This window comes from Phaethon aethereus, assembly GCF_964289735.1.
Source record: "Phaethon aethereus genome assembly, chromosome: 5".
Taxonomy (NCBI): domain Eukaryota; kingdom Metazoa; phylum Chordata; class Aves; order Phaethontiformes; family Phaethontidae; genus Phaethon; species Phaethon aethereus.
This window is the reverse complement of record NC_138579.1, coordinates 20,797,558-20,817,415: the sequence shown is the minus strand read 5'-3', so window position 1 is coordinate 20,817,415 and position 19,858 is coordinate 20,797,558. Positions and strand designations below refer to the sequence as shown.

The 19,858-nt window shown below is 36.6% G+C and overlaps 1 protein-coding gene across 5 annotated transcripts in view; it reads left to right on the top strand.

Annotated features, from left to right (window-relative positions):
- Positions 1-19,858, top strand: part of TTC8 (tetratricopeptide repeat domain 8) — a gene marked incomplete at its 3' end in the record, with an annotated part of 45,439 nt that overhangs the window by 14,840 nt on the left and 10,741 nt on the right. For 3 of the 5 annotated variants that reach the window (XM_082000999.1, XM_082000998.1, XM_082000997.1), the window contains 6 exons: positions 4,126-4,189; positions 4,314-4,473; positions 5,367-5,456; positions 9,044-9,088; positions 15,587-15,672; positions 17,610-17,697. In XM_082000999.1, coding sequence (XP_081857125.1) covers positions 4,126-4,189; positions 4,314-4,473; positions 5,367-5,456; positions 9,044-9,088; positions 15,587-15,672; positions 17,610-17,697 — 533 coding nt within the window. The remainder of the gene's footprint in view (positions 1-4,125; positions 4,190-4,313; positions 4,474-5,366; positions 5,457-9,043; positions 9,089-15,586; positions 15,673-17,609; positions 17,698-19,858) is intronic. The other 2 variants (XM_082001001.1, XM_082001000.1) reach the window with 1 other exon arrangement.

The following is a 19,858-nucleotide window of genomic DNA, read 5'->3' as shown; positions in this document are numbered from 1 at the left end:
AACACCCTGCAGTCATCAGTAAATTATTAAATTTGCTAGATTTTATCAGTGTATGCCGTATCTTTAGTGGCAATTATCAACTATAGCTCCAGATGTTGCTTCTTTGTGTACATTTTATGCCTGATGGAAAGTCTTTATTTTCAAATGTGTATTTCCAAAGTAAATAGTTAAAACTGTCATTAAGTCAGACAGTGATCTTTTCTTTGATAAACTGAACAATGTTCTCATTCTGAGGTATATTTTTTAATTTCTGAGTTGAGTCTTAAAACTCTCTTCTTAACCCATTCCAATTATCTGCATGCTTTTTCAGTTGTGGTCGCCAAACCAGCCAACAGTCCACTGACATGTAAAAAATACATTTTTCTTCTACAGCTTGATTTTCCTTTCTGTGTACATCTGAACTGTTTTTCTGTTACATTTTCATATAAAAGGTAAGCACCGATATCACTAGGGAGGGTGCAAAGATGGAGCAAGTATTTGCAGTGGTACCCAGTGACAGGACCAGAGGCAGTGGGCATAAACTGAAACACAGGAGGCTCTGTCTGAACATCGTGAAACGCTTATTTTACTGCGAGGGTGACTGAGCACTGGCAGAGGTTGCCCAGGGAGGTTATGTACTCTCCCTCCTTAGAGTTATGCAGAAACCATCTAGACAAAGTCCAGGGCAGCTGCCTTTAGGTGACCCTGCTTGAGCCTGGGTGGACCAGATGACCTTGAGGTCCCTTCCAACCTCAACGATTCTGTGATTCTGTGATCACTTCCACTTTTACACATGATTTAATAAAAATGGGTGCTTGCTGACTATGGGCATTTTCTTTTGCTGTTAAAGTGTGTTAGCCATAGTTGGTCTTGACTAAGGGTCTTCTACTGTGGCAAGTCTTCCAGGATGCCATCCACCACTATAATTGTAGCTTACAAACTTAAAAATGTGTAGTCATACCTCCCATGTTATAACTGGTATTGTCTGTACTTCGCTTACTAAGCAGTTCACATCCTTTTTCATCAGTTACATGTCCGTTTCAATTTTGCATCTGTCCTTATCTTAGTTTCCAAATTAAAGTACCTTAATAATGATTTTGCTCTCAGTCTTGCATTATTAAATAATTACTAAATTGTATAGGGTCCACTGGAAGACACTACTTTTCTGTGGTTCCTCTTCACACATATATTACAAAATCTGTCTTGCACCAGTTTTTAAATTTTTATAATTTTGCTATGTTAATTTTCCATCAGTCTTGTTTATTAATAAAAATGTCCTATAGCATTGTTTTACAGAAAAGTCCCAGTATGTTACCTTAGGACTCTTAACACCATCATTTTTATCGGCTAAGGTTGTAATCCTGTTTAAAAGTGTTACCTTGACAACATATTTTTCAGAAACTCATACTAATTGGCATTATGGATAATCACAGCTGTTTGATTAACTAGGTTGTTAAAGGAGTCATCTGCAGTCATCACTAACTGCTGAAAATATGCTCTTAAATTCTATTGCTGTTAGTGGCCACATGCACTGCTATGGCCTCTTGATGCCTATTCATAGCTAGTTCAGTTGGGATTCTCAAAGTAAGGACTGAGTTGCCTGGGGTGAGATCAAGTGAACTAAATCCTGTAAGCATTCTCCCAGTATACCAAAAGCACAAAACAATGATTGTTATTACAAAACATGTCTGGAAAATGGATTTTAATGCCCTACCTTTTTTATATTATTACAGTAGTTTAAGAAAGGCTCAGAAAGTGGAAGACTAGTTCATTGTCTGTTAGCCTGGGAAGCTGAAAGCCACTTTCTCAATTTCTCAGAAGAGTGCCTTAGTTCATAGAATCACAGAATCATTAAGGTTGGAAAAGACCTTTAAGACCATCAAGTCCAACCACCAACCCAACACCACTGTGCCCACTAAACCATATCCTGGAGTACCACCTCTACACGTTTTTTGAATATTTCCAGTGTTGGTGACTCTACGACCTCCCTGGGCAGCCTGTTCCAATGTTTGACCACTCTCTAAAGAAATTTTTCCTGAGATCTAGTCTAAACCTTCCCTGGCATAACTTGGTGCCATTTCCTCTTGTTCTATCACATGTTACTTGGGAGAAGAGACCGACACGCACCCCACCACAACCCTCCTTCAGGTAGTTGGAAAGAGCGATGAGGTCTCCCCTCAGCCTCCTTTTCTCCAGACTAAACAACCCCAGCTCCCTCAGTGGCTCCTCATAAGACTTGTGCTCCAGACCCCTCTTCACCAGCTTCATTGCCCTCCAGCACCTCAACATCCTTCTTGTAGTGAGGGGCCCAAAACTGAACACGGTATTTGAGGTGCAGGCTCACCAGTGCTGAGTACAGGGGTACAATCACTTCCCTACTCCTGCTGGCCACACTATTTCTGATACAGGCCAGGACGCTGTTGGCCTTCTTGGCCACCTGAGCACACTGCCGGCTCATATTCAGCTGGCTGTCAACCAGCACCTCCAGGTCCTTTTCTGCCAGGTAGCTGTCCAGCCACTCCTCCCCAAGCCTGTAGCGTTGCAAGGGGTTGTTGTGACCCAAGTGCAGGACCCAGCGCTTGACCTTATTAAACCTCATACAGTTGGCCTCTGCCCATCGATCCAGCCTGTCCAGATCCCCCTGCAGAGCCTTCCAGCCCTCCAGCAGATCAACACTCCCACCCAACTTGCTGTCATCTGTAAACTTACTGAGTTATCATACTAGAAAGTCTTACTGGGTGGACTGTCCACTCTTTCTGTTGTGGAGTAAAAAATTCAAGATTCACAGCACTATAAAGAACAAGTAAGAAACAAGATCCTAAATGCAGCCTGCCAGAAGAGAGAGAATCCTGAGTTTTGGTCCTTATTTTAACATCACTTATGTATTTACTTGGTTCTACCAAAGAGATAATGGTTATTACCTTTTTTGTATTATTTAACTTTAAATACAGCTGTAGCCAGGTGACTACTATAATATTGGCATCAGAGGTGCTTGTATCAGCATGGGTTAAAAAAGCTAGAAGCTATTCAGATCGAGCTAGAAGTTACCAGTTTGGACAAGTGTACTAAACTTGCTTAAACAATGGCCTGGTAATTACCTCGTAGAGAGGTAATTACAGCTTGAGTGCAGGAGAGAGAGAAGACTGAAAAAGGGCAAACTTGGAGTTTATCTTGGGGAAAAAAAGAAGGAAGGAAATAATGTACCTATCAGTTTAACTTGAGTTCTTGGAAAGATGTGGAATAAAAGCAGTTCGTAAGTATCTAGAAAGTAAGTAGATGAGTAACAGTGATTTGTCAAGAACTGGCTGTATCAACTTAAATCTAATTTTTTTCTGTACATGGTAGCAAGCAGTGATAAGACCAGAAGGTATAGCTGTCATATCTTACTTCTAAACAAGTTTTTAAAACCACCTCTCAGACATTCATTTAGGAGGTTAGAAAAACTGACTAATCAAATGTCGGTGAAGGTGATGGAAAGTCTACATGCAGGAACTAGTAATTCTTAATGATCCACGTCCATGTCAAAACAGAAATATGTGAAAAGGGGGACCCTTCATCTGTTCACCTGGGCTCAAGACAGTTCAGTATTTTCATTGATGACCTTTGGATATGGATGAGTTTGAGCACTTTACTGTGCCCCTAAATTGTGGGTGGGGGTCCCACATGGGTCTAATGATATAATTCTCCAGCTGCCCTGTAGCTGAAGGTTTTGGTTTACTTACTCAAGTCTGGGTGCTCTTTTAGTCCCAGTTGGAAAATATACCATTTCAAATTAGCATGATCTCATTGTTCCAGTAACTTTTCTTTCTTCAAAGCTAGCTATTGCTCCTAAGGTGTTCTTGAGAATTGTTGTGGGTTAACCCTGGTAGGCAAGTTAAGCCCCACAGAACTGCTCACTCACTCCCCCCAAGTGGGATGGGGAAGAGAATGAGAAGGGCAAAAGTGAGAAAACCATGTTCATTGTGGCAGGTTTCTTGCAATTTGTCAGTAATAATACTTGGTTTTTGTCTTCTTTGTCTAGTGCTGTGTCCCCTCAGTTTGAACAAAGACATTTCCAGTTTATTGTAAAACACAATCATTTTTTGAAGTCCCCTGGACAAAGGTGTAGTATCTCAATGTGAAGTGAGAAATGCTCCTGTTTTATAGGACCAGGAACATCTTTGAAACTCCCTGGAACTAGCCAAGGTGGAGGCCCCAGCCCAGCTGTTAGGTATGTGACAAATGAGCAAATCCTAAATTTAACTTCTGAAAATTAAACGCTTCAGATATAAATGTTTAAATTCTCTATCGATAAATACCACTCAACATAAGGATAATATGCTTAACATCTTCAGGCCAGTAACTCAATCAGGAAGACCTATTACAGGATTTGTGAGACCCAGCACGCAATGTGGACGGCCAAGTACTATGGAACAGGCTATAAAAACACCTCAAACAGCTCTCACAGCTCGTCCAATTACTAGTGCTTCTGGGGGATATGTCAGGCTAGGAACGGTAAGTTGTTTGACTTTGTTTTCAGAATGATGGCTTTCTTGGTCATAATATCTAGTACAGTGACATTGTAGTTGACCTAAAAGCTGCGTTTAAACTCAAGTTTGAAGGTGAGTGTTTTTAATTTTTTGCTTTAAATTGTTTTCAAACTAGAGTTTGAAATTGTTACTTCTTGTTAGTTTGGTAGTTTGTTTATATAAAAAAGTACATAAATTCACAAGTTCACAAAAATTCACATAAATTGCAAATTCACAAGTTCTGTAAGACTCATTTTTATTCACTGAAGGTCATGAAAAGAGTATGACATGATTTCACCACAAGTATGTTGAGACCTTCTCCAAGTTTTTCAATTTACTACAAACCAGTTACTAATCTGTCAGTGTCTGTCACTTCAGAAGATAAGGAAAATAAACTGTACTGGTTTTATCCTGTTCTATTGGCAAAATCAATAAACTGCAACTGGCACAAATACGTAATACAGGTTAACATCATGTTAATAGCAAAATGTGATATCTTCTCACTCTTGCAAGTATGAACTGATCTTCCTAAATCTTTCTTGAAGATTTTTTTGTTATGTATCCCAACTACCTTCAGTCCACCTAACAGTTAGTCCAAGCTACATGCTTAGGCACATTATGGAAACAGTGGAGAGAGGGAAAAAAAAGGTAGTTCCGGAAGCTAATTCATGCAACCTCTTTCAGGAACTGTATGGGAGTAAGACAAATTCCTGGCTTTCAGAAAAGATGCAATTCAAGTAAGAAGAGTCTGTACAGCACAGTAGAGCAATGCATCTACAGATGCTTTGTTGTTTCTTTTTCTATACTTCTACTATTTTGAAAATTTTCAGTAAAAGTGTAGGGGAACTTCCCACTTAAAAACTTATTTCTCCCCTTCAGGCTTCAATGATAACAAATCCAGATGGCCCATTCATAAATCTGTCTCGACTGAATTTAGCAAAATATGCTCAAAAGCCCAAACTGGCAAAGGTATGTAACTATTTTGGTTAATGTTGTGATAACTTTTTCTTATTTTCTGGCATCATTCTAATGTAACTGTACATGGGATTGGGGGTACAAACAATGATGAACTGTGTTGTGGATGTAAAGTTCGGAAAAATAGTGTGTTACTTATCTTTTGACCGTGGTTACCAGACTTGAAATGGACAACGTGTCTGAAGATGTTATGTTGGAAGTATAACCTTGGAAAAACATTTATATGGAATAAAATATTCCATTGGTAAATAACTTTGAACTGTGCATATAGGAGTGATGGAGGGCAACAAAAAAAAAAAAACAAGGTGGAAAAAACCCAGCAGAACCCTCCTTCATGTCCTGAAATGCAGTTCTTTGTACAAATAGATGGAAATCCTGGCCTAAAAATGTTCAAATGGTTAGGATTTTCCCCTTTTATGGCATGAGTTAACACTTCTTATATAAAAAGTTTTTGTCTTTTTATTCAGAATTCTTCTTCATTTTCAATTAAGATCTTATGATCGACAGCCATCAAAACTGAGACTGCCAATAGAACAGGTTTATCCAGTTTATCTGCCCAACTTACAGGTTTCAGCTCTGAGTGGAAGGGACCTAAAAGTTGTGTAATGATTTATCACTCTGTGGCCTTTCAGTTGAATCTTTCCCCGATGCCACCAGTTAGTTGTGTAGATGGAGATGTTTTCTGTGCATACTTTGTTCACAAAAACAACTGTTGGGCCGAGACCAGCAGCTCATTTTGCACAAGGTATCAAACGAATATCAGATACACTCTCAGGAGTTATATTTGGCTAGCAATGTAGAGTTGAAAGAACCCATATGTATTCAGTCTATTTTGAGAAAGATAGTAGTGGTGAACAGTTAGAAGACTAGCAGTACCTGATATTCTACTGGTGGAAATTAGCTCCTCTAGGCTAAAATTTTAGTTAATAATTTTTCATGAATGATTAACAAATTCCTTTGCTTTTTAAAACATTATCTAGGCTGATGTAGGCCATTGCTTTTCAATGAGGTTTTCAAAGGAAATAAATTTTGTGTGGTTGCACTGTGTTCTTCACCCACTCCTTACATCTCTGTCACTTAGCCTCTTAACCAAACTAAGCAGAAGAATAGATATCAAATATAGTAAGTTCTAGTCTGGCGAAGTAACGGAAGAGTTCCAAACTATCATCTGAGGGCAGTTACGAGTCCGTTCTTTATCAGTTCTGAAAAAGCTGCAGGCCTTTTGTCCAGTTATGTCCTTGCCAGCACACACATTATGCTAAAGCCATCAGAGTCTGTGAAATAGGGAGAATGTAAGAAACCTAGGAAGGATTAAGAAACACAAGACACATCCATAAGAAATTAGGCTTAGTTCTTCTGCTTGAAGACAGATAGCTTTTAGTTGTGATTGGTAACTCTATATACTATTTAAGCAGGTAGGTTAGCTTTCAGATGAAATACTTATTCTTAGCAACTGTCTTCCTTCAGTTTCGTATGAAAAGAGGCTTAAGCCAAAAAATGGAAAGCGACAGTCATAGAAACATCCACAGGCAGCAAGTGTACTTGTCAGTATTATGAAGCTAATACATTATGGCATTAACATTTCACACAGAATGTAAGACATAAGTTTAAATTTGGAGCTACATGGATTTATAACTTTTTTTAAACAAGACAGCATTAAGTCTAAAGCCAAAGCAGGAGGTGAGACTGCAGGCTGCACTCTGTGTTAAGAATCATTGATAGTTTTAAAACTCTGAGCTGTCACCTCTCCCAGGTGCAAAAAGATGATAAATCTTGCAACTATTAAATTCACATAATTATCCTGTGTATTCATATTGGTATATACTCCTCCTGCATACTTCTTCCTTATGTGTTTGCAAAGTATACTCATTGCATCTTTTTCTAAGTTAGATTATCTATGTTTTCATTGCATGACTAGGTCATCCGATGTTTTGAGGTATACAGGAATGTGGCTTCTCTCTGACTAGCGTCAGTCATGTTAAAGACTATTGCAGGAGACCCCACAGTAGACATATGAGGTATCACCTGTTGCCAGAGAGTGCCTCTGGTAAATCTCAGCAGCTGGTTTATGGCATGAAACAGGAAGTTTTATCTTTTTTACCTTGTGGATTTTTAATAGAGCTATTAAGATAACTCTAGATATTTTTATCCAAGTGAATGTTCAGTCATTTAAATCCTTTTGAAGGTCAGGGCCTATGGATAACAGCAGTAAATTCCTTGTGCCAGCCATGCAAGAAAACATCTTTTTTATCTCTTTAGATTTACTCACTTTTACTGAATGCTTCCCTGTTACTTAACTAGAGAAGGCAATGTTCTGATACTTTAGAAAATAATATTTTCTATTCTTTTGTTATCCACCTATTTTAATCTCCCTATAAATTTGTCTTTATTTATAATTCTTTAATGTCTTTTAATTATCTGTTCAGAGTCTTTTCTGACCAAAAGTAGATGAAAAGTAGGTTGTAGTTTACTTTCCTCACCAGATGTGACAATTCATTAGTAATTCTCTAGTTTCCTTAAGGTAAATCTTTTAAGAATTTTGACTAAGAAAAGCTGGCAGAAGAGTCACGGAAGCCCTTAGAAGACTTATTAAGTCTTCTAATAATAAGAATTCTTCTAAATAATAAGAATTTAGAAAAACATTCTGTTCTTTTGAAGCAATTAAGACCTGGGATTTGGATGCAGAAAAAGATCAACGTTCAACTCAGTTGAACCTTGTGTTGTTAGCATGCATACTACATTTCTGAGAATAGAGGCTTCCAGTCTCCATTTAGTTATCTAATGTCTTTCAACATTATTTTATTTACTTAAAATGCCACCCCCATTGTCTGTTATATACAGTCCTACATTCTAGTGCAGAACAGCTACAAGGTAGTATGACTTGCTTAGCTTTATACAGGAGTCAACAAGTTATATTGCTGTGGGCTTATGAGCAGTTACCACAGCACAGCTCATGCATGTAACTTCTTTAAGCTTTGGTATTATGATGGTGTGTTTGAGTTTCAGAAGGACAATATTGTTAGCATTTATAATTTACAAATAAAAAATAATCTTTTGCTTTACTGATCCCAAAATTCTGTAGGGTTTAGAATTTTTTTTTTTTCTTCAAGGCAAAATTTGCTCAGCTTACATTCTTAATTTTAAGTAGATTTTGCACTATATAAGCATCTAACTATACATTGCAAAAAGTCTTTATTAGATCACTTGTTCATTTTACAGTTAAAAAGTTGTTAAAATGGTACCAGGTTTTCAAATCTATACTCACTTTCAAATTATAGCTGCCCTTTTTTTTCTTTTTTAATTTACTTTAAGGATCAGAGATAAGAGACAATTCCACTAATCTCTTGCAACAGATTAAGAACTAAAATGCTTTTCTGTAATGACAATGTAGCACATCTATAGTTTTTGTCTGTTTAAGTCTTAATTAAATCTAAATGTCAGCAATTGTGATGTGTGAATGTGATTGCTTTCACGAAGAATTCATTTCTGCCTAACATAACCAAGATTCTGTATTCCTCTAAAATAATATTATCAATTTTTATCTTCAAATATGACAATGTTTTAAATATTCTTCCTGACAGGCATTGTTCGAATATATTTTTCACCATGAAAATGACGTAAAAAATGTGAGTAATTAATATGTTTTGTTTTCAGTTTTTATTAAGTATCGTTCAGTTATTTCTGTCAGTATTCTGCTAAACTAAGGATCCAGGTAGTACATCACATCTGCATACAGAAGTGGAGCATTAAAAGTTGTTTAAGAGAGAGAAATCCTTTCTTACAGGAGTGGTAATCAGGGGTGGTAATTTGCAAATACCGAGATATGGATTGCTCTTTTTTTTGAGAAGCAAAACATTCTAATGCTTAAAACTAGGTCCCTCGTCTAAAAATGTGATAAGATCCCTGTATCTAATGATTTCATGTTAATAGAATTTACTGGAGCCTGAGCAGTAGCTGAACACTACATGTCAAGTAGCTGAACTGCCTAGAAAGTTCAGAGTTCCTGACTATTGTGAGTAAGCAGTAAGTTACTGAAGACTGTCCATTAACAGAAGAAGGTGCAAATATCTGACAAATACTTAGTGATTGAATTGAACATCATTTGACATTTTAAACCACTGAGATGATTGTTTATGCATTTGGGTGAAGCAGAAGGAAAGATATTTGGTGAAACTGCAGAAAAATAAAGTATCAATAAGACTTCGGACACTTTTTCTAGAAATTTAATTCCATAGTGCTGAGGTGTTTTGTGGCCTCAAGAGAAAGATTATATTGTCAATGTGACTGTCTATAACATTTTTTCAAAAGTTTTCCTAATTATACGATTTCCCTCTTACCCTATCCAAAACTTTTCTTCTGTGGTCGTTCTTATGTTTCTGCACTGAATGGGTAAGATCAAGTTTGGGTACATGTTGTTTAAACTTTCAGAAATACATGAAGCTTGCAGAACTTTTTTTGGCAGTACACCCAAGGAAATAATTAATTGATTCAATGGATAAAGTGTCAAAATATTTCATTATTATGTTAGATATATGCACCCAGTTGAAATTGAATCAAAATTTCTCCTTGAAGTTTGTTTGAAAGAACTGTTTGTGTCAATAATGCATAGCTGGCTAAACAGTTGCTGAATTTTCTGCAATACTGGTGTGTTAAGATCTGAAGTTAAACCCTCCAGTTAATCAATAACACACAAAAAATATTTGTTGTTGACATAGATTAGAACCTTTTCCAAATGTACTGCTATGTGAAGCTTTTTAATCTAGTATCAAATGATTATAGTTGTACACTGTCAATTTGTTGCATAGTGTTCTTTTAAGAGGATTGAATTGCAATACACTACTAATCCAAGATATGGTTGAAACAGTAAGTGCAAGTGTCAGAAATGTCAGAGAGAAATAGCAGTTAACGTTTACATATTCTGATACTGAATATGAAGAAAGTGCCTGGGTTTTATGCCACTAATAATTAAAATTTAGGTTGTTTGTTACTGAGAACTCAGTTCACTAAGAATGAAAAGGTCACTTGATGAGATCCCACATGTGCCTGTGACCTACACTTTAAGGACATGCAGGATCTCTAGGCTAGACAGATAATGTAATATAATGCAGGGAATTTTCCAAGCACTCCAGAAAAAAACTGTAAGATGTTTTTACACTGTACTGCATGTATTTTGAAATCCTTGCTGAGAATCCCAAATCACTGTCTTGCGGAAAAAGTTTTGCCTATGGTTTTTTATGCACCCTAGCCATATGAATAAGCAAAGAAGTGTCAGCTTAGTCACCACTATTTATTGTGTAATGAGAGGGAGATCAACATGTTTGGTTAATGATAGCATCTTGTAGGAAAAAAGCGTCTCATTTCACAGTTTGAGGTGCCATTATAATGTAATATGTATCTCTGAAGATATTTTTTTTTAAAACTGTTCAGTTTGCTTTCTCTCATTTGCTTTCATGCCTCTCTTCTGCGCTTTCTACACGATTTTCAATATAATTCTATTCTCCAAACTTTCCTCTCTTCCTTTTGAACCTCATCTGCATTGGTTTTCCTTAAAAAAAACCAGACAAACAAACTTTAACTTCTGCTTAAACTTGCCTGCATTGCTGCTTCTTCACCTCTCCTACCAATGGCTTTTCACTAACCTATTTTCTTGCCTCTCCCTGAAAAGAATTTGGTCGCTTAGGATTCAACAGAGAAACAGCATGTGTTACCCGTTTAAAAGTTGATCTGGATCTTGCTTGATCACCCAGTAGAACATTCACGTACATCTCTTGCATCTTTGTATTGCTGGCTAGTGTGTGATGTTGCACATACTCAGAAAAAGACCCACAAAACACTTTTCTGCATGACACGTGATGAAAGCTTGGAAGGATTGGGAGCATGGGAAATTGGCTTAAGTTTGTGACTGTATAGACTGAAAAGCCTCTACTTGTTGACTTTCTGCATGGGTACAATTGGAAGATCAGTTCCTGCAGTTTTGCAAATAAAACACAAAAGTAGTAGTGACAATATCCTTCCTTAATCACTGTGCTGATCTGGAACAGTCTGTACTGTTCCCAACTGCATTATTATTTAAGAAGCAAAGGCAGTTTTATTATTTATCTTCTGTTTAGTATTCAGCCAGTACATAGAAAGAAAAAAAAAAAAAAAGCCTCAGCAATTTCAGTTGAGAATATCATTAATCAGTGTGCATTCAACTGGACAAATAATGCTAGGAACTCGGTTCAAATTAAAAGTAAATACATCTGTAATCTATCAATTATCAGAAACACAGGGATGCAAAAAGAGAACAGCACTGAGCTTTTTCAACAGTTGAAAATGTATTCAAAAGTATTTCATCTTATTTAATGAAAAATGAAACCCTCCTCTGAAGAAATTACTATTACCCTATCCATTATTGTTCTTGATTTGTTTCCTTTTGAACACATATACTTAATAACTGACTTTCTGTACCACTTGAGCTATTCCTAAAAGCCATTTTATGGGCTAAATGCTGTAAGAGCAGGGCAGTTTAAAAGACTTGTCCAGAAATAGTTCAGCTGCTACTTTTTTCAGCAGTAAACTACTGTGACATTGTATTCTGCCGTTATTCACAGGTGGGTACTGATGACAAGACACTTTGTCCTGAGGAAGAACAATGAGTGTACAATATATACTTGGGGCCAGGAGTCATGACCTCTGATATTTCCTTTGTTCTTCCTAATACTCTGAAGTTTATACTTTCTGATAGAAATCTCTTTGTAATGGAATTATGTTTACAAACTACAGAAATCCAGAAGACACTCACCAAAAGAAATTGTGTTAAATTGACTATGGCTAATGTAATTTACTCAGCTATCTTCTAGACTATCCTGTGCTGATTTGTCTACAGTAAGACTTAGTCAGTAACTGTTGCTGGGAGAATTACTGCCATTCAGCAGCACATAAAAGAATCAGCAGAAACTTGTTATCGTTTCCATCTATCTAATTTCTTGGTGCATACAATACTATGTATGAAATTACTAAGTTTCAAACAAATGCACATTTAACAATTTAATTTTGCAATACAATAGTAAATTACCACAACCCTTACAAGATGTTTTATACTGAGTTACAGCTGGTAGACAATTTGGAAGTCTTAGTTATAACGCAGTTTAGCTAAGGAAAGTAATGGTAAAAAAAATGAATCTCAGAATCATGCTAAATACATTACAATTAAAGAATTGACATTCTTTTTCATTTAAAACCAGCTATGATTCATTCTTTAAGATTTTTTTTAACAGAAACCCTACTAAGTATTAGGGGGTTTTATGATTTTTATTTGCACAAATGTAAGAACTGAGAGTAACATAGATTTGTTTTGAAAGGCTTCCCAGGGCTAAGACTGTTGTTGAAATGGACTCCTGCATACATGAGTAACTAGGCTAAGTGTTCTACAGAGTAACAGTTTCAGCTGACCAGCATTTCCAGATGATGAGTTATATCCTAAAGTTTGTTAAAACTTTTGGGACAATTGGTATGGGTTTTTTTCCGACATGTACGTTAGAAGCAAAAAATCCTTAAAAAGGCATACCAGTATCTCCCAATCCACAATCTGTGCTGGTTTTCCCTTCTAGTTATTAATATGACTGCACCAACATTCAACAATGGACAATTCAGTGCAGGACAGGCGTAACACTTATATTGCTGTTATAGATTGGTTTTACATTAACATGCTGTGCAGATTAAACATTGATTTGTACCTAAACTTTAAAAAACAAAAAGTTTGCAGCAAACTGAAATTGAAATATGCTAGCAGTTGGTATTGACATGGCAAGGTGAAGACTTTGACTTTTAAAAGTCTGTTTTAATCAATTTACTAACATTGCAAAGGCCACAATGTCAAAATATTTTGTTGTAATACCAGCAGAAAGTCTAACTATTAGCATGCAAAAAGCTGACATTGATATGCACAAAGCCTTTTCAGGTGAACACTTTTTAGAAATGTTGGTAACATTTGTAATATTTTTGGATTAAAGTTTTTGTGACCACTTGTAAGGTATCAGAAACAGGATTTTCCTATTCCTTTCCTACGTCCTCAATAGGAAAGTATAAAAACAGGACTTAATTTCAGAAACTAACTTCAAAATGAAGTCATACTTTGTTTCTTGATGTTAGTAGTAAGATCCCTGTACAGGATCTGCATCGACAGATAAGCTGCTGATGTTAGTGTCTGCTAAGCCTGAAGCAGTCTTAGTTCCCACTTTCCGACAGCAGCCAGGATCGTTAGCCTTGCGTAAAATAGTTATCAGAAATAATTGGGGTGCCAGAAAGCAAGCTGAATGTTTAGCTACAGAAGGGATCCTTTTTTGAAATTCAGTCCTTCTCCTTGAATACTTGTCATCAGAGCACTCTAAGGAAAGCTCTTTGAAGGATGTTATTTGCAGTATGAGCCTTAACTCATTTTCAGTGGCTGCTTGTGCTGTATTAGAAGCAGGTGTGGTATTTGACAGACACAAGCATTGTTTATACATTTGTAAATGCAACAGAAGTAACCAGTGTGTAACATCAACTACTTTACTTTCCCAAATTTTCCCTGTACTGGAACAAAATTGTTCATATACCTTTAGTAGAAAGAATTTGTCTGGAAGGGAAACCTCTAATTTCTGTCTTGAAGCAAGCTGCTTCCCCATTACAGCAGTAACCTCTGTTGTGCAATTTGCAAAGCCATTAAGAAACAAAGGGCAACCAAAATAAGACCTGCCATCTGAGGTCTTCCACGTAACTGGAAGAAGCAGTGACTTCAGACTTGTAAGCTTTCCTCAGTTTTGTCTCTCTTGCCACAGAGGCAGGGAACGACAACTGTCTCTTTCTCTTTGAGGACAGCATCGATACAACTCCGTAGCCTGAATTGCTACAGAAAACAAATTATTCTTTCTCACAGAGCCAAAAGAGAGCAACTTGTCTAACTTGTCATAGCTCCACTGACTTTGCTGTGCTATGTCAAATCTACACTCATTAATTACTTCCAACCTCATTTTGCTAGCAGGAAGGAAAGGAATCAAACCCAGAGGTTTAGATGCCACTAAATTAGGCTCTTTCTAGTATTTCAAGTATTTGGATTATTTTTTTTTGTGGAAATTATCGGGTCCTCTGCTACTGAGTGGCCAGTGCACAGAAACTTTCCATATTTTTTCCCCATAGATAGCTAGTTTCTGATTTCTGTGGTCTGCAAAACGTTTATGAAAACAAGAAAAAGGCAAATTCTTTGTTATAAAAATACTGCAGTAAAGCTTTTCAGACTATTTCTGAAGATATCCCTAAAATATAAGTAACAAACATAGCATGACTTTGATATGTTCTGGGGCAAAATGGCATTTGAAAAAGGCAACGCTAACAATTCTTTCTTTGGTAGGTTTTGGTACAGAACACACATCTATTTGTTTTAACAGAAATGTTGCAATTATAGCTAAAACATGAAAAGCCATAGATTCTGTCTGTGGTGGCTGGTGGTAGCACATTGATTAGCATACCTACTTTTCCAATATGCAAGATAAAAGAGATTTTAGACCTCCACCCTCTTCAGTAGGTATCTATTTCTTAGAATATTTATCTATTTTGCCTATCTGTCATAAAATAATTATTTACATCATAGACTTTTAAAAGGAAGAAGTATTTCATACTGTACACATCAGAGAGTTCCCAGAAGTGGAGGCAGCTTGATAGTATCAATGAGACAATAATTTGCACAGTATTTCAAACTGGCTGAACTGATTTCTTTGTATCAGTATATTTTTGCTTGTGTTTAACAACTTTTAGTGAACAAGGATGAGAAGCTTGGGCAATGTGTCTTGGCTTACACAAATATTCTATATATTCTGTAGCAGCACTTTAGGAGTCCGATCAAATTAATTTTATATTTTCCCTTTGAATTACTGGAAGCTGTTTGGATTACATGTTCTCATAGGGACAAATTATCCTTTCAGCTACTTTATGCACTAAGCTATAAAAATAGTAAACATAAAGCAGTGCCTCCACCTCAAGTTTACCAGGACTTTTTGTTCAAAATTTTCTCTTTACAAAAATCTTTACATTGTTCACTTCATGTTCTTTTTCCTTGAGTAAACATTGAAGTTATTAATGTTAAGATGATGCGTTTGTTTTGGAAGGCTCTAGATTTGGCAGCCCTTGCCACTGAGCATGCACAATTCAAGGACTGGTGGTGGAAAGTCCAGATTGGGAAGTGCTACTATAGGTAAGCCGTTGTTCATTTCTTCTGTGATCGATGAGAGTGAGTGCAGGACCTGAACTGTTGGGTCTGTTGCGCAATGCTGAACGCTGAGAAATAGTTCAGTAAGTATTTAGGTGGAGAGCGTGTACTTACAGTTAGATCTCCTTTAATATACAAAGAGATTATGTTTAACTGCTTGAGGTAAAGGCATCAACATTGAGTACCTTTAAGTAACTGAATTAGTTGCATCTTCACCTTTGTTAATGTGTTTCAAAGTCATTGTTTGAAAAGTCAGTAAATAAATGCAAAGAACTGTTGTTAAAACAGACCACATAAATTTACAATATTAGCTTGAGAAATTAACTGTCAATGAGGGCTTCAGATTGATGAAATAATAAAAGATGAAATATTCACATTAGACACTTTCTGCCAGAGATGTATTGCCCAAGAAGTACCAGTTTCAAAGATGCCAGGGCCTCAGGGATGGCACCCCATTACCCGAGCATCTGATCCAAATGACTTAGGAGTACCCCAACGCTGTGCAGCGATATGCCTCTCTGAGGAAAGAGTGGCAACAGCAGGGAGCAGAGCTTGTTGCAGGAAGTTTAGAGTGATTGCTGAGGATTTAGCAATGGTTGTAACAGCCAGTTGTGCCAAATCAGGTGAAACTCCTCCTGATACAAACCTGCTTCCCATAACTCAAACAAGTACTGTGGCAGCTCTCCCTTTCATTCTTTACAATATGTCTGTCCCATGAATGTAAAACATATGGATTCTGTATTGGTTGTTAAAAGCATCATCTGCAGGCTTTACAATTCTACAAGCAATTCTTGTATGAACAGGCTGATAATACAAAGCAATTAGCCCTTTAAAATTCCATGTTTTTATCTTGGCTTGAAACTATTGCTTCTCTTTAGATGCCCAAACTAATGAAATTCTTCACTATCCTTAAACTTTATTTGACATTCTTTAGAAGGTTCAACTGATTTTTTTTTTTTTTTTTTTGAGCTTAGAGGTCATTCATCATTTTCAGGATTTTTAGACTAAAGCATCCAAGCAGGCACATGTAATGCCAGGATCCAGAATTACCTTATGTCCCATTGCCTGTGTTTCTTTGTTTTGGCTGGCTTGTTCTGGCTGTGTTTTGTGTTTCTTCACCAAGCGTATGTGCTCTTTGGTGAAGGAAAGAAAAGGCAATTTGCATATGAGAAAATATACCTTTTTGCTGTTGTTGAAATGGTGCAATTGTCTTAATTTTGTAGTCTATATAGCATTTATAAATTATTGCAAAATATTCTGCAGTAATGCTGCAAAACATGTTTTTGAGACAGAACAGACTTCTGTGAGGTTCATGTGCCATACGCTGCCCCCTCCCAAGTGATCTGCTTGGACTGTCTTAAGCTGTGGTGCCGTTTACAATACAGCATGTTTTTGATAATAAAGGTTTTTAATATCGGCAACAGAAGTTTCACCATTTCCCATACGAGGCTAGGAGAAAGTGTTTTATAGATGATTAAGCATTCCCTAAACTTTACACTGGAGAGTATCTACACGATCTTTGCCACAAGTGAGGAAATTCTGCTCCAAAACCATGTAGGTAGAGGTTGAGGTATGACTTTAATTGCTCGTTTTCTACTGTCCGTTCTGTACAAAGAGCAGGACGGAGTCCTATGAAAATTAATAAATCATTATTCTATTAGCACCAGAAGGCTGCATGTACAAAAGGGGAACAAATTTCATTAATTTTCCTTTTTCATAGTTTTGAATTGTTGTCTTTGTAACCTTAATATATTTAACAGCATGTTTTTTGTTAACATAAACACAAATGCATGACCTTAAAGTATGCTTTTGGGCAGTTCATGTTTGGTTTAGTGTGCACTGCTTCATTATTTAATAAGCTTTTTTTTAAAAAAAAAACAAAAACAACAAATGCCTTCTATATCTGTCTGTTGTCTCTTTAGGTTAGGATTATATCGTGAAGCTGAAAAACAATTTAAGTCAGCTCTCAAGCAACAAGACATGGTTGATACAATCTTGTATTTGGCAAAAGTAAGTCATAGGTTTGCTTGTTTAAGAATGAAGTGAAATTCCAGACTATCCCTGAGAAGTCTATACACCAGAATAGCTGAGTATTGAGCTTGATACATCATTAGGTTTATAGGGTGTGATTTGCATATAGACCTGAGGCAATACATGCTAAGAGTTGAAACTGAAGTCTGTAATTTACAAAAAGATTTTGGAACTTCCAGTTTTCACAAAAAAATCCCCAATAACAACAAAAAAACCCCTCCTATGTTACTGTATTCTTTGCTTTAAACTCCAATGAGGATCATATAGCTAAAGAATTATTTGAGTTGCAGTATGAAGAGTAATGTAGCTATATATTGTCTCCTAGGAAACTAATGCATTAAATCAGTAAGTCAAGAGTGAAGCTCAAAATCCTAGTTTCACAAGCAAAATCAAAACAAAGTGAGCTTAAAGGAAGGAATCAGAGACCTTAAAACAGTGAATGTTCTGTCAAAATAAAGGTATTAAAAGCTTTAAAAGAACAAGTGGCACAGCTAAGCCTCAGAATTACTTGTTTACCAGGGTACACATCAGATTCTAAACATTTTCCAAGGAAAGGTGGCCTGTGAGAAACTAAAACTGCATTTTAGTTCCTCCTGTCCTAGAAAGAGATGAAGTCATTTGCTCTTTATCAGCTCCCTTTGAGCCAGCTGTCACAGGCCTATCCAAAACTCATCACTATAGTCAATAATTCAGATATTCATGTTATGATATTTGCTTTACCTTTCCATTTCTTGAGCAATTTATGTTTTGTATTTAAATGATCATCAGTTGTTATCTGGATACTTGTCTTCAATACAGCAGTTGGAGTTAGTTTACTCAATTGAGCTTAGTAATTTTAGATTTCTGTCACTACAGGAGTTTCTGCAAAGCAAAAGAGCTACACAGAGTGATTAAATTGTCAGAGTAATTGGATTAACAAACAGTGATTCGTAATGGGAGATATGCATCCTTCCACATCATTACTAGGTCGAGTAGGAGATGCATTTGAACTTCCACCTCCCACTCCATAGACCAGCTCGCTCAAGTATAAAGCATCACACAACATGATTTAGTGACTGTGGGTGGACAGGCAATACAGTAGGGCACTGAGATATAGCTCAATCTGACAGGAATGAAAAGATAAGACTGGAGTTAAGCAGCCATTAAAAAAATAATAGAATTGCATCAAGTTGTGTGCAAACAGACCAATACTACAGTACCAATTAGTTTTCTGTTTATATTCATTATTACAGAAGCTATCTTTTTTTTTAATGTTTTCCTGGAAGCCAACTCTCCCTTGAAATGTAGTTTATGAAAAGATGAAAGACCAAAAGAAAACAAAAAAATAAAGTGTCTTTAAAGAAGTCAGGGCTGCTGAGAAGTTACAAAGTATTTCATGGTCCAGAAGAGTTGGAAATGGGATATTTTTACCGGATTTAAAAGAGATACCACAAAGAAAATGGAGCCATTTTGCATTTAGCATCTAAAACTTAATGACTGTATCTGTAGTACTCTTAAAGAGCAGGTCCCTCCAAAGCAGCTGCGAGTAGGTGGAAGTTGTCCTACCTATCTTTTAATTTCTTTTGCCACTCACCTGGACAGCAGCTCTACAGTCTGCAGAGATGTTGGACAGTGAAATGCCACTCAATATGGGAATTACGTAGTAGAGTACTGTGGCTGTGTTGCCCTAGCGTAATATTTGCACAGAGGATCTGTAGTGAGTGCATCTTTGGAGTGAACCTCCAGATGAAGCAATAGAGCAGACTTGAGTCATAATGCTCAGAAAACATACTTCGTAAACAAACATAAAAATAATAAAAAGGAGCAGATCTAGTGGAGTTTCTTGTCCTACATTTTTTGCCGTAAGAATATGAAGATAGCTGTGCTTCATAGCTAGATCAAGACAAAAAGCAAGCAAGCAAACAAAACAAAAAACCAGCTAATTAAAATTTTGTCTCAGTTCAAACAAAGAAAATATGAAAGTATTTGTAGGTATGGCAGTGTGCACTGGCTTACTACACATATTTAGAGTAAACTGTACAAGTCACTCACATAGGTGATACTTAGGAGCAAAACAACCAGCCAAGGTTCTTCTTAATTAAGAAGTCATACCCAGCTATCATGTATTCTCTTTCATCTGTGTACTTTCCACTAAAACTCT